Below are 13,247 nucleotides of genomic sequence, written 5' to 3'. Positions count from 1 at the left end.
CACGTCCCAAAACGACTGTTTTACACTTCTCCATTTAGACACTCTCGCCTCCTAGTCATTGAGAAAATAGAAGCCATGAGAAGGGAACTCCCATTATTAAATATCCTCATGTCCCTGCACCTTTACCCGCGTCACTGCCTTCTCTTTGTAGCTGAAGCATCAGAGGCCAAACTCCTTGTTCTCTTATCTTCCAGATGCCTTTAAAAGCATCGAGACTCGTTTGCTGACTCTCCCCTGCTCCTTTTCAAACCCTTTGCTTTCTCCTCCTCCTCCGCTAACTTTTAGAGGTCGGAGCCTTCGAGAACTCAGAACTTCTTCTCCATCCGATCTTTCGTAGATGAGCCCAGAGGGCTGTAAGAACCATGTGCAAACCAGTCTGACTGTTTGAGTCGAGTGTTTGTGTCTGCGTTTAGAACCTGTCCTCAGAACTCTAGACTTGTGCGACCAACTGACTGACGTCACCAGTTGGATGTCTCACAGACCTTTCAAACCCTCAAGCTCTTCTTCCTTCATCTCCAGCCACCCAGTTGATTAAGACAAACATCTGAGAGTCATCCTTGATTTCTCTCTTCTCTCACTCCTACTCTGCCCACACCCGATCCAACAGAAAATCCTGACTCCACCTGCCTCTCATTCTGTTCAATTCTCTTCATAGTGACTTCTAAGCTGAGTCACTATCACTTGTCTTCTGGGTTCCACTCTTGTCTCGTGAGCCCATTCTTTGACCCAGGAGACTTAAAAAATATAAATCAGAAAATGTTGCTTCCCTCCAAAGCTTCCCATTGCACTTGGAATAAATTCCAAATTCCAAATTCTGGCCATACATTTTCTGTCACTCTCCCCTTTGCTCATTGTTTCGGCCACACAGACTTTGCTGTTCCTAAAACAGACTAAGTGTTTTCTTTGTAAAGCCTTTGTATGTGCATAAGGTATTTGGGGGTTTTTTGGGGAGGGGTGGGGGCGGTTTCTTGTTTGTTCCTGCTTGAAAGCTCTCTTTTGTTTATTCAGGTCTCAACTTGTTTGTTCCTGCTTGAAAGCTCTCTTTTGTTTATTCAGGTCTCATCTTAAATGTCACCTCCTCAAAGAAGCCTTCCCCGACTCCCAAATCTAAGTTGGCCCTTCTTCCTGGTCATTCTGCCTCATCGCCACATGAAATTTTCCTCCTAGACTTGTCGTTTTTCAAAATTACCTTTTTCATTTATTTGTTTACTTGTTTATTATTTCTCTCCCCTTCCCCTTGAATATAAGCTCCCTGAGGGCTAAGCTTTTGCCTATCCTACTTACCCCTCTATGACTAGCCCGTAAAGTCCCTAGCGCATAGTAAAAGCTCATTAAAAGTACTAAATGAATGAACAGATGAATGAGATGTGGAGAGGGTGACTAAATTGCCCAAGGTCACAGAGTCGACAGTTGGCCAAGCTGTAGTGTGAGTCCAGAGCTGTGGGGCTCCACAGCCCATGCTTCAGGGTGCCTGACTCTACTGTCACAGAAAACAAGGGGACCAGGGCTTCGGTTTACAAAATGCTTTAACTACATTATCTAATTTGCTCCTCGGTGTAAGCTGTAATGGTATAACCAGAGCTTTGTTTTCCTCAGATGTGGAAACCAAAGCTCAGAATGGTTTAATAACTTATCCAAGGTCACGACCCAAGCAATAGAAGGGCCGATAAATAGCAAGGCAGGACTTCTGCTTCCCAAGAAGTACGTCTGTCCTTCTCTAAAGCTCATGCTGATAACCAAGGGTCTTTTATACGTGAGAATGGTTCATTAGGGCTGTTCATCAAGAAGTCTAAGTGTGGGCTGGACGCACCTTACATGTACGGAAGCTAAACAAAGCACAGCTCCTGCAGAGCGCAGAGGCGGGGGCCCTGGGTCATCTGCTCTGCTCCGGGTTTGCACAGGGACCTCCAACCCGCAATACAAAGTGGTTCGCGATCTTTGAAGGTAAGAGGGAGACGTCGCTGTCTTGTAGGAAACAAGGTGTTCTAGAGTAAACGGGGCGTTTCCGAAGGTGCAGACCCACGTCTTTCCACAGGTCTAGCTTTCCTGCCTGCCAGTGTGTCCTACCTTATCGGCACCAACATCTTCGGTGTGCTGGCCAGCAGGATGGGTCGGTACGTGGCCTGGGGATCTGAGAAGAGCAGAGGGATGTAAGATGGGAGAGGCTTTCGAGATTGTCCAAGCACCTGGGCTGATGAATAGCTTGCCTGAGGCTGACAGTTTAGGGCCAAGACACATAGATAAAAACTGCCTGGTGTTGAGGGCGGGGGTGGGCAGGTGGCGAGGACAGTGTAGAGAGTGGATGGTCCTGAGCTGGTTGCTACAGAAGAGGCAGTGACTATTCGAGGGACAACCTTTTCTTTCCAGATGTGTGTTGTCCAGTTGGAGAGATAAAATAACCCCACAGAGAACAGGTATGAATAAAGCAGTACTTTGGGGCCGTGGTCGTCAAACTGTGTCCCACGGAGCCCTAGGGAGTTCTCCCGAGGCACGTCAGAGGCCGCCGAGGGCTGGGGGCCAGGAGGTATGAGTCTGGATTCTCTTCCTCCACTACAGTGAGAACAGCTTTACTTTTATCTTTGGAGTTCAGCATAAAGATTTAAAAACATAGATTTTAAAACCACTGCTATGAGAAATCAGAGGAGGAAAGAAGTTCGGTATTTTCTGTGGTTTTTGAGATGGATCTTGAAGACCAAATAAATAAGAACAGGGGAACGGTAGTCCAAATTGCGAAACAGCGTGAATTCGGTTTGAGCGTTACTCGCAAGGGGCAAGTATCTTCTGGTTCCTCTTCTAAGGGAAGGAAGACTAGGTCCCATTGTACCTCCTCCGCTTCCACTACGAAAGGAAGTGTGGCGCCAGGAAAGAGATGGGGCAAGGAAAGGACAGGGAAAGGGCTCACCCGGGTACAAACTGGTCACGGAGAGGAGCATTCATCTTCTCACATCCTAAGGGGTTCCCGGAATCAGGGGTGGGAGGACTAGCCAGCGGGGTGGTGACAGGGTGGCAGGCAGAAGGGATCTCTCCCCTCGGCACCATGTGATGACAGTTCTTTGCTCCCAGGTGGCTGTGCTCCCTGATTGGCATGGTGGTCGTGGGTACCAGCTTGCTTTGTGTAAGTATAATAAGGTTGAGTTGAGAGAGAAAGAAACCCAGACATTTAAACACCTTTAAATTCCTTTAAAATGAGCAGAGGATTGACTCGGCAAGGACTGTCAGAAAAACCGTTCCTGCCTAACTAGGAATTTAGCACTGGGAGAGAGGCCACCGGACATCCCATTGAAGGGAGGTGGGGAAAGAGAGAAGGGGGACGATGGGGCGGCTGGAGCTGGAGGTCTGAGGCTCTGTCTATGACTATAAGAAGCAATACATGTTGGTATCTATTTCTGGGGCCAGCAAGACGATGCATTTTATGACTTCATTTACTCAACCGACCCTGACAGGACCCCAGAAGCCACTAGGTGAAGCATCAGATGTGCCTCAGCCTCCAGCACCAGAATTTTTGGTAGAAGAAGAAAGAAAGAAGGGCTTTTCTGTTTCCCAGAGCCCCTTTGAAGCTCTCGAAGTTTTTTTTTTTCCACCTTTCCTCATGGCGACCATAAGCACACTTGCCTCCTGGGCTTGAGGGAGATGAGAACAGGGCTGTAAAGTACTGAGCACAGCGCTCGGGAAAGGCTGAGGTTCTGATCAGGACCACAAGCTTCAGGTTCAGTCCCAGCTCTACCACTTGCTGCTTGCGTAACCTCGAGCCGGTTATGTCATCTCTCTATGCTCAGTATCCTCATCTGTGCAGAGAGGATTCTGAGAGCACCTCACACGGTTCTCGAGATAATCCACATAAACCACAGCAGTGTCTGGCATACAGTGAGCCCACAGCAAATCTTAGCCAATACCCTTAATAAAGTGTAAATCCCTCTTGAGGAATCATCCCCCAAATTATTACCAGCCACTAACATCTAAATAGTAGGTTAAACTTCTGAGGGGTGAATGTGCTGAGGTAGCAGGTTTGGGTGACCGATGCCCAGGGAGAGAGGTAAGGAACCAGCACCAGAGGGAAGGAAGGCTCCAGTGGGTGGCGGGGAGGGCAAGACAATGAGCTTCGCAAGCTTGCAGATTTGCAGCAAACCAGGCCACCTACTCTCTAGCTTATGGGTGGTTGGTTGTTGCTATATCTCCTCTGTCTTCTTTCTCCAATGGCTACCAAGTTAGAGTTTGACTTAGACCTTTGGATGATGTTGCTAATAGAAACAAGAGGCAACTCCATTCAGTGAAGAACGAGGACAGAAGTATGTGTCTGGGCGGAGGGGGGCAGAAGACAGGGAAGAAGAGTCCACGCAATAGAAAAGGGCCGTTGTCATGTAATGGACTCACATCCGAAGCTCAGACTTGATCTTGCCACTTTATTAGCTCTGTCGCTCTGGACAGGGCGTTGAACCAAACGGCCAATCTAGTTTTCAGATCTTTAAAGTAGAGGTAAAAATTCTCCGTAAGGAGGCGTGAGAGTCCAAGTCGATAACGTACGCTGCACGGAGCACGTGTCGGCAGGTGCATTTCACAGGAGGTCACTGTGCTGCCCCCACGCGGCCCCGCTGGACTCCCCATGAACTCTTCCTTCTTCCCGTGGCAGGTTCCTCTGGCTCATGATATTTTTGGCCTCATTGGCCCCAATGCTGGGCTCGGCTTTGCCATAGGTAAGAGGTCCCTTAAAGGAAGCAAGAAGTCCCTCAGTGTTGGCTTTGGGTCATATCAGAGGAGGTCTATGGAAAAGCAGAAGGACAGGAAGGCAGCCTGCAGAGTTGGGGAGCGATGGGTGCACAGTCCCACCTGGGGTGGGTGTCGTGCTGAGTTGGGGGACAGCAGGCTAAGGGAGTGGACTAAAGGAGGAGGGGGAGGGAGAATGCACAGACGGGGCGGGGGCTGGGGTATGGCTGACGGAAGGTGTCTTGTTTGCTCTGGCCACAGGCATGGTAGATTCCTCTATGATGCCCATCATGGGACACCTGGTGGACCTGCGCCACACCTCTGTGTACGGGAGTGTCTATGCCATCGCCGATGTGGCCTTTTGCATGGGCTTCGCTGTGGGTATGTTGGTCAGGGAAGAGGGGAGTACCCAGGGCCCAGTGCCCCAGTCTCCTTTATCTACTGTTTACCAGCCGGATGTGGAGCTGGGAGGCTGATCCTCCCAGGGTTCTGGAGATATTTGACCCTGGGACATCTTCTAGGTCACCTGCCGCCCCTCACGTGGTGTCTTCTGTGTGATCAAGGCTCAATAAACACTGGTGATTTTGGTTTATTCCTCACAGGCCCATCCACCGGGGGTGCCATCGTGCGGGCCATCGGCTTCCCCTGGCTCATGGTCATTATCGGGGTCGTCAACATCACCTATGCTCCCCTCTGCTACTGCCTGAGGAGCCCCCCAGCCAAGGAGGAGAAACTAGTAAGGGGTGCTGACTACTGCTAACAAAACAAAACAAAACAAAACGAAACTTCCGTTTCTGTGTCTCTCACATTCCTTTTCATCCCGTGCACTTATTTCCTCCCTCCTTATCGTCTCTCTGCTTTGCCATATGTTCTGATCCCCTTTTCATCTTTATCTTTCCTTCGGGCCCTTCCTTATTTTCCCTTCTCTACATATCACTTTCTCTCTCACACCAGGCAGTTAAGCAGGGTCCTAAGTAAAGAAGGAAAATCGGAAGTTTATAAAGAGATTGGAGCAGGGACCATCAGAGGTATTCTGCAATTGCTGTAGTTACTAGCAAAGGGTGAATTACCAGTTTATCTCCCTTAAATAGGCAGAATTCCACCGGGCACATTCATTCATTCATTCATTCATATCTGCCATGATCCTTACTGGGTCATCTCTTAAAGTACCAAAATCCCCAGGGGAGAGCACCACAACATGATTTTAGTTAACAAGATACTTCGCTTTCATTGCAGCGTGAGCACCCTGAGGGTCTCGGTGGGTTGGGGGTGGATGTGGAGGCTGCTCAAAGGAAGGACAGAAGACAGGAAGGTCCAATGGGGGGCAGGGTGCCAATTTCAGTTGTAGCCTGTAGCCTGCACTACCGCTACTATGTTTCATTTAAGAGACATCAGATGTTTGTCCTGACTAAGGTTGCTATATCCAGGTGCTTTGGGAAGCCCATGCTCGTACATGAAGCAGAAAAAGAGTCCCATGCTTGTCCTGAGTCTTCCCTGAGCAACACTAGACTTGGATGAGCTAGGGGGGAAGGGAATGGGGAGGCCGGTTAAAGATGTGCAGTGATTTCTCATCCTGCCTCTTGCTGCAGGCAATTCTGAGCCAGGACTGCTCCATGGAGACTCGGAGGCATGCAGCCCAGAAGTCCACAAGGGCGTTTCCTCTGGGGGAGGACAGCGACGAGGAGCCTGGCAGTGAGGAGTAGCAGCAGCAGGTGGCCCGGTCCCTGAGCCGGTCACATGTGGACCTACGAGGCTCAGACTTTAATGACCACCTCTTTTCCTGGCACCAGATCACCATATGCCACTCAATAGGCTTCACTTCCCACCCAGCCCCCCAGGTGTCTCCTTTCCTGCCCTCCCACAGGTGCCGTCCTCTGGTTTCACCTGCGCGACCCATTGCTCTCCCTCTGCGCTTTCATCTCTCAGGCAGCCCATTTTTTGTGGGAAGACAGAGTAGTGCTTTCTCCTGGGCTCCCAGGAGGCTGATTAAACTCGAGCTGTGACAGGTTCTGCAAGGGGTGACTCATTTCCTGGAGGTGGCAATGAGCACAGCGTGCCCCTGAAACCAGCGGGTGGCTGACAAACCTCATTTCATCTGTTATCTGATTTTCTTGGGCACATCCCCAACAGACCATCAGGATTTTGCGCTCTGTGCTCAGCCCAGTCCTCCCTGAGTTTTCCTGGCCGAGTCGAGAAAGTGTCCTCAATGCTGTGCTGCTGCCAAACTGCCAGTTTGCGAAATCTTCCACCTGGCTTTTGTAAGCTGAGTGTTTTTTCTGGGGCAAAACCTCCAGCTGCTGGCGTGACTTTGCCCTCTGCGGGTGGAGAGCTTCTCTCTCCTTCATCACCCGAGGGAAAGAGCCATTTTCTCTGATGCTTGAGTTACGGTCATTCTCGCTAGTTCCCCTGTGGGTTTCTGCCTTTCCTAAACCTGTTAGACTCTGAGAAATAAAAGTAGAGAGCAGGAAAAAAAAATCTATTCACCCCAGGATTCCATGGAAAAAAGTGCAAAGCACCTGCCCCAGAATCCCTTCCAACTGTGAATTTCCCAATAAGCCCCTGAGGACCTTAATGAGGCATTGTTCACACTCACTGATAAGTTATCACCTAATTAATTAAATTAGATACTCTTCTATGGCAAAAGAGAACGCGTGGGCAAATACAGTAGGTATTGTAGACATTTTGACACTTTGCTACTTTTTTGTACCAGTTATTGAGCGATGGGGTTTCAAAGAGGTTGGAGACGTGGACCACCGTTAAATAGCTTCCCACCTATTCGGGCAAACGGGACCTACACAGTATAAACATGATCAGTTCTGCAAGTTAGCGTACACTCTGTTCAAGTACTAAGAGGCGGGACTGTGGGTGGGCGGGCTTGGGGATAATGGCAGAAACGGCGGCAGAGGCAGGATGGGAAGGACCCACAGGCGCAGGCAGCGGGGGGCCTGGGTATCGGATTGGGGTGTTGAGATGACTCTGGAACGATACATGACTCTGACTATTGCACTCTTCTGCGGGAGTTTGGTGGGTTCGGTACCCCCCGAATCATCAGAACCCATTTAAGCTGAGCCTCAGTGAATCTCATCACTTGGACAATGGAGGTCCACTTTATGGAGATATTTTTAGGGGGCTGGCATTTACTAGACTCGCCTATATACCAAACCCCGATGCGCTTATATTGTCATTCAGTCAGGAGGATGTTTGTCTCAGATTTAGAAAGAGCTCCAAGATAAAATTAGGAAATCATTTGTCAAAATACATAAGCTGTAACCACGAATGTAGACTGAGTGGATGTCACCGTTGACGGCGGTGCAGAGGTGGCCAGGGGCAGTGACATTGGAGCGCTGCTGATTCTCATGTCCACATGGAGGAGGGGGAATGATAAAGAATGGGCTTGTTATGGAAATTGTTAACATTCAAAAAATTAGGAAGAATTCTTTTAAAGAGGAAGTCACTCTTCCCGGTTAACATTGTTTAAGCAATACAAAACATATTTAAGGAGAAACCAATGGATATAATTTATTCTGACTTTTGAAATACTGTTGACAAGAGTCAACACCAAACACTAGGAGTCGGTCAGGACCCATTTTTTTATCATCAGTCAGAAATAGGTCATAAATGTAGCCTGCATGTGGACGCATGCGAAAAGGAGAATTCTATAAGAGGTTAATGGGATTCATCTTCATTAGTGGCTTTACAAGAAACGCAAACAAAAAAACGACTGTTGACACTTCCCACATTCCCAGGTGACACTAAAAGTTCTTCTAAAAATGAAAATACCAACCCAGCAAGAATGAGCCAGAAGTTTTGGGGGGTTTTGTTTTGTTTCGTTTTATGACAGCACCATAAAATGTAAGACAGCTTTCGCTGTGGAAAGGTGGAGCATATGCATTAACCCTTATGAAAGGGAGGAGATGCCGATATTCTAAACGCACTCGCAGGGTGGTAGGCTCTGAACTACCAATTACAGTGCAGCAAAGACGGCGGTGGAACTGACGAGCTCGCGTGCATACTGGGCGTCCGCAGACCGAGGGCTGGAGACAAACCGGAAAGACATTTTGTTTCCAAAGGACAGGACCTGGGGCGGAAGCGGCAGCACCGCAAGTTAAAGCAGTGACTGCGGAGTCAGAGGAAATGCAGAGGGGACGCGTGAGACGCTGAACGGGGCGGGGGAAGGGGCGGGGATGGAGAGACGCAGGGAAATTCTTACAGGGTTTCAGCATCGCTGTTTCGGTGCCCTTTGATTCTTGATATTTTGAGTGAGATCCGCTGTTGCTTTTGGCTTTTGGGATCTCGTTCCAGGTCTTCTGGAACTTCACAGTAGGGACTCTTGGTGGAGGTCTTTTTTTTTATTCATTGTGCCGCACACTCAGCGGATATCTTCAGTCTAGAAAATCGTGTTCTTTTGTTCTGGGAATTTTATTGTGCGATCTCCTTGATAATTCTACGTCTGCCGTGTGCTTTCTTTCTGGAAATCCTATTCGTTGGTTGTGGGCTTCCTGGATCAATTCGTCTTCTTTCTTTTTTCTTCTTTTCAATCTTTTTAACTTCTTTTGTTCCGCTCTATGAGAGATTTCCTCAATTCTACCTCCAGCTGTTCTTTGTAATATATATATACATATATCTATCATAATTTGATTTATAAGAGCTCTCCGTTTTTTATAGCCTCCTAACCTCATTTCATGGTTGCAGTGTTTTTTATCTGAGAGTGAGTCAAATTATTCTTTGTGCCGTGCATTTGTATGTTTCCTCCGTTTAGATGCTGGCTTCTTTTGAGCTCTATTTTGGAGACTTTCCCTAGACGTCTTGTAACGCTTTGAAAAGCTCCCGGAACCGTGATGACTGGGGCTTGTGAACTCCTGGGTTGGGAGTCGGCTCTTTTATTGGAGAACTCCCCACCATCGGTGTCTGTGGGTCTCGGCTCTAAATTTCTCGTTGCAAACACTTCTACTGGTAGTGGGCGATGAGTGAAGTTAACATTTTTTGGAGCAAAGCGGCCTAAGGGGCCTCAGGGCGGGGAGTGGAGCTCAAGCTGGTCCCCCTCACTGTTTGAAGTGGGGGAACATCTTCTCTGCTTTCCATTGTGAATAACTTCCTCAGTGAGTTTGTTGGTTGGTTGGTTGGTTGGTTTTTTGTCTCTCCAGTTCCATTTTTCCACAGAATAAACCCTTCATCCCTGGTGGCAGATAGGCTATTTGCTGCCTTCAGGATATGGTGGAAGGGACCTACATGTCCTTATAAATACTTTTTCCCCAAAATCTGCCTTTTTTTTTCAACTTCTTATCTTGTACCACCTTCGATTCCTAATCATTTGTGCAGTTCTGTGACGTAAATCGACTTTATTTTTATCGGCATCTCCTTTTGCCTCTATTTACTATTCGGACATCCCATTTTGCTAATTTTCTCATCAATTTTTATCCAACATTTTCATCTGAACAATTTCCAAAAAATTGTTGCTAACTTTCATGTGTTATCATCTACCTTCCCCAAATCTTTTCTTCTGAACTCTTTCATAGGGTAACTATTGAAGCTTATATGAGTCTTTATTCAAATCTTTTCTGTTCATTTAAAAGAATATGGTGGTGGGGAGGGAATTACTCAATTTAAATTTGCTTCTAAAGACATTGAAAAGAGCTGGAGTTGAGAAACAGAAAAGCATCTGATCTGCTTGCCTACACTTATAGTTCGCATTTGCAGGAGTCATCTGAAGTTAAGAGCTTGCTTTCTCTAATTGGCCTGACTGTTTTATTAGCAACTAGCTGGGGCAGAGCAATGGCTGAGCTAGTTTTGGTATTCACATTATGCCTGGCTTGCAAGGCAATGAGGGGTGGGGTGGGGGTGGGGATGTGGTGAGCGGATCGCCACTGTGCTGACACCTGCATCCAGAGCACCTTCCAGAAATTGTGGGAGCAGCAAACCGTACCTCCGACTCCACTCTCGCAGCCCCTTTGTCCTTGGCCTCCAGCCCCTGCCCCTCCGAGCCAGGGGGTTTCTTACGATGATCACTTTTTCTCACTCCCCAGAGGCGGTCCTTTCCCCTGGTGCAATCACAGGTGGGCCTACCTTTACTCTAACTGGTGACGTGGGCACCAGCAGAAATTCTTCAGTCTCTGCCTGTGGATATCCCTTCCCATAGTTTCCAGGACTGATCCCGGTCATTTAACAGGCACTCAGGAGGGGGTGGGAGGCGGGACAGAGTTAAAATGCTTAGGTCACCGTCTTGACTCAAGTTCTAGGATTTCCCCCATCCTTAGCACAAGTTTCTCAGTCTCATTTCCCTTTTCCTTTCCATTCTTTTCTTCTCCTTTCTTCTCCTTCGCCCCTCCACCTCTCCTCCTTCCTTTTTAAAATCACGTATGGTACAATATAGCAAAGTGCACTAATTTTAAGTGTATGTTGGATATCAGTGGGTAACTACCAGTCTGATAAAAACACAGAATGCTGCCCCCACCTCAGAAGCCTGTCCCTCCTCAACCAACACCCAGCCCCTCCCAAAGGCGATGCGATCACTGTCCCAACCCCTATTCCCAACCTTTGTTTTGGCCTGTTCTTGATTTTCTTACATAGTTCTCCATTTATTCAGGTCTCTGTTTTTCTCAATATGATTTTCAGAATTTTCTTCGACTAAATTTCTTAAAGGGAAATCTATGAGATATTGGTCCCCTGGAATAGGGCATCTCACTTCCACCTCCTGAGTTCATTGTCCCCACTTTACAGATGAGAAAACTGAGGCCGAGAGACTAAATAATCAGCTTGAGCTCACATCGTCACTTTCGCACATAACAAGCAGCAGAGTCCAGATTGCGACTCAGCATGGACTGCCTCCAAAGTCTGAGCTTTTTCCTCCATAAACTAATAATATCTCAGTGAACACCTTCTGCTCATGAACAAAACTTAAGATCGAGCTCTTTTTCGTAGCAGGGAATTATTACTAAAGTTTGAATGGGCTTGTGGGTGCAGAGGGCGCCACGTCATAAAGCTGACAAGCTCAGGGGAGACCTGCATGGTGGGCCCTACGAACCCAGAGACCAAAAGTAACCACACAGGTTGGTCTGAATGTAAAAACTCACTGACAGGGGGTCATGGCTGATAGTCACATCCTGGGCCTGTAGCTTTCCTGACAAAGTCAGTCTTCACCTTAAGTTAGCCCGTCTCTATTGTCTTTTTGCACCTAAGGTAACACACATTTAAAATGTCAGAGTCATCTTTTCCCGACCCCTCCGGGCCGAACCCAGGCACCAGAGCATAAGACCGCAGGACTCCTTATTGCTATCTTGTTCTCTACATGCCATCTCTGTGTGCTGTCCATGTTACTTATTAACTTTCCTGTACCCTCTGATGTAAAAGAAGTGTCTCTCCATTTTACTTTTTACCCAATCCCTGCTTTGCTTCCTCCCGCCCCCTATTTTACCACTATTGGATTTTACGTAACCCTCCTTAAGCCCCTCCTTTGATTCTAATGTATAAAATAAGCTACCAAACTGCCATTGTCTGGAGCAGATTTTCTCAATCCATGGAGATTTTGCTTCGCTCAAATAAACTCATAAAAATTCTTTACAGGTTTGGTCGTTTCTTACATCGACAGGCTGTTGGAACTTTTCTGCGTATTTTGAGAAATAGTCCATGTTACTTTCATCTGCTACCACCTGACTTTTCTTTCCTTTGGCGACACCTACCAAATTCTGTCTCTACTTCCACAGTGTCCTCAGATTTCCCGGGTTTATGACCAACATGCATAATCAAAAGTAAAGGTCAATTTCCTATTCTTTCCAGAAGAGAGCAGCAGAGTCCACACTACTGGTTAGACCCTGAACTCTTAAACTGAAGGAATCTACCTAAACCAAGTTTCAATTAAACTTGATGCAGGTAGCTCATAAACAATTACTATTCACTAATTATTGTGAGCTTTATACACAGTTACAAATTTTAAGTAGCGTTTTATTTTCTGCCAGGCGCTTTTTAAACACAGGAGCCCACAGAGGCAGTTATGGCCCCCATGCAGCTCTGCAGGCGCAGTGAGCTCCCAAGTCGCTGGTGCAAAGATTGGGGGAGGTGGAGACCTTGGGTACCGGCACGACTGCCCAGGCAGGTGATCTCTGCAATTTAAGAACTTGCTTTGGTGCAGAAGTTGCCATTGACCTGGGGCCAGTGGGGCAGAGCCTTTCCCTGGCCTACTCTAACTTCTCTAGGCTGGGTGACCCTCCCACCTCTGATGTCCTACAGGCTTCACGGCTGTGTCACTCACCCGGATATGTGTACACTTGTCCTTGTGTTCATCTTTACTATACCGAATATATGAATGGTATGTCCCCAGGCCAGAGTGTGGGCTCCTCTAGGGACCTGCACACTGCTGCGCACTTCTTAGAACTTTCCACGATACGAGAGCTTAGAAAACCTTAACTGATTAGAACTCAGAGAGGCGGTTCCATTGCTAGCGCTCACCCCAATCTGGGTCTCATGTCCTTATGTGTGACAGGGCGATTGGTCCTTACCAAGCCTGTTACGCTAGGATCTGTGTGTTTGTTTTGTCTGTGTAGAGAAATTCT

At 47.7% G+C, this 13,247-nt stretch overlaps 1 protein-coding gene across 2 annotated transcripts in view; it reads left to right on the top strand.

The window, feature by feature from the left end:
- Positions 1–6,420, top strand: part of SLC18A1 (solute carrier family 18 member A1) — a 25,340-nt gene extending 18,920 nt beyond the window's left edge. The window contains exons 11-16 of one of the 2 annotated variants that reach the window (XM_006904357.2): positions 2,036–2,114; positions 3,064–3,115; positions 4,628–4,691; positions 4,963–5,082; positions 5,304–5,437; positions 6,291–6,420. In XM_006904357.2, the coding sequence (XP_006904419.1) occupies positions 2,036–2,114; positions 3,064–3,115; positions 4,628–4,691; positions 4,963–5,082; positions 5,304–5,437; positions 6,291–6,404 (563 nt within the window). In that variant the 3' untranslated portion in view covers positions 6,405–6,420. The remainder of the gene's footprint in view (positions 1–2,035; positions 2,115–3,063; positions 3,116–4,627; positions 4,692–4,962; positions 5,083–5,303; positions 5,438–6,290) is intronic. The other variant, XM_025044414.1, reaches the window with a different exon arrangement.
- Positions 6,421–13,247: the final 6,827 nt, after the last annotated feature.

The sequence above is a fragment of the Pteropus alecto genome, unplaced genomic scaffold (assembly GCF_000325575.1).
Source record: "Pteropus alecto unplaced genomic scaffold, ASM32557v1 scaffold160, whole genome shotgun sequence".
NCBI classification, from domain to species: Eukaryota; Metazoa; Chordata; class Mammalia; order Chiroptera; family Pteropodidae; genus Pteropus; species Pteropus alecto.
This window is presented reverse-complemented; position numbering and strand designations above follow the sequence as displayed.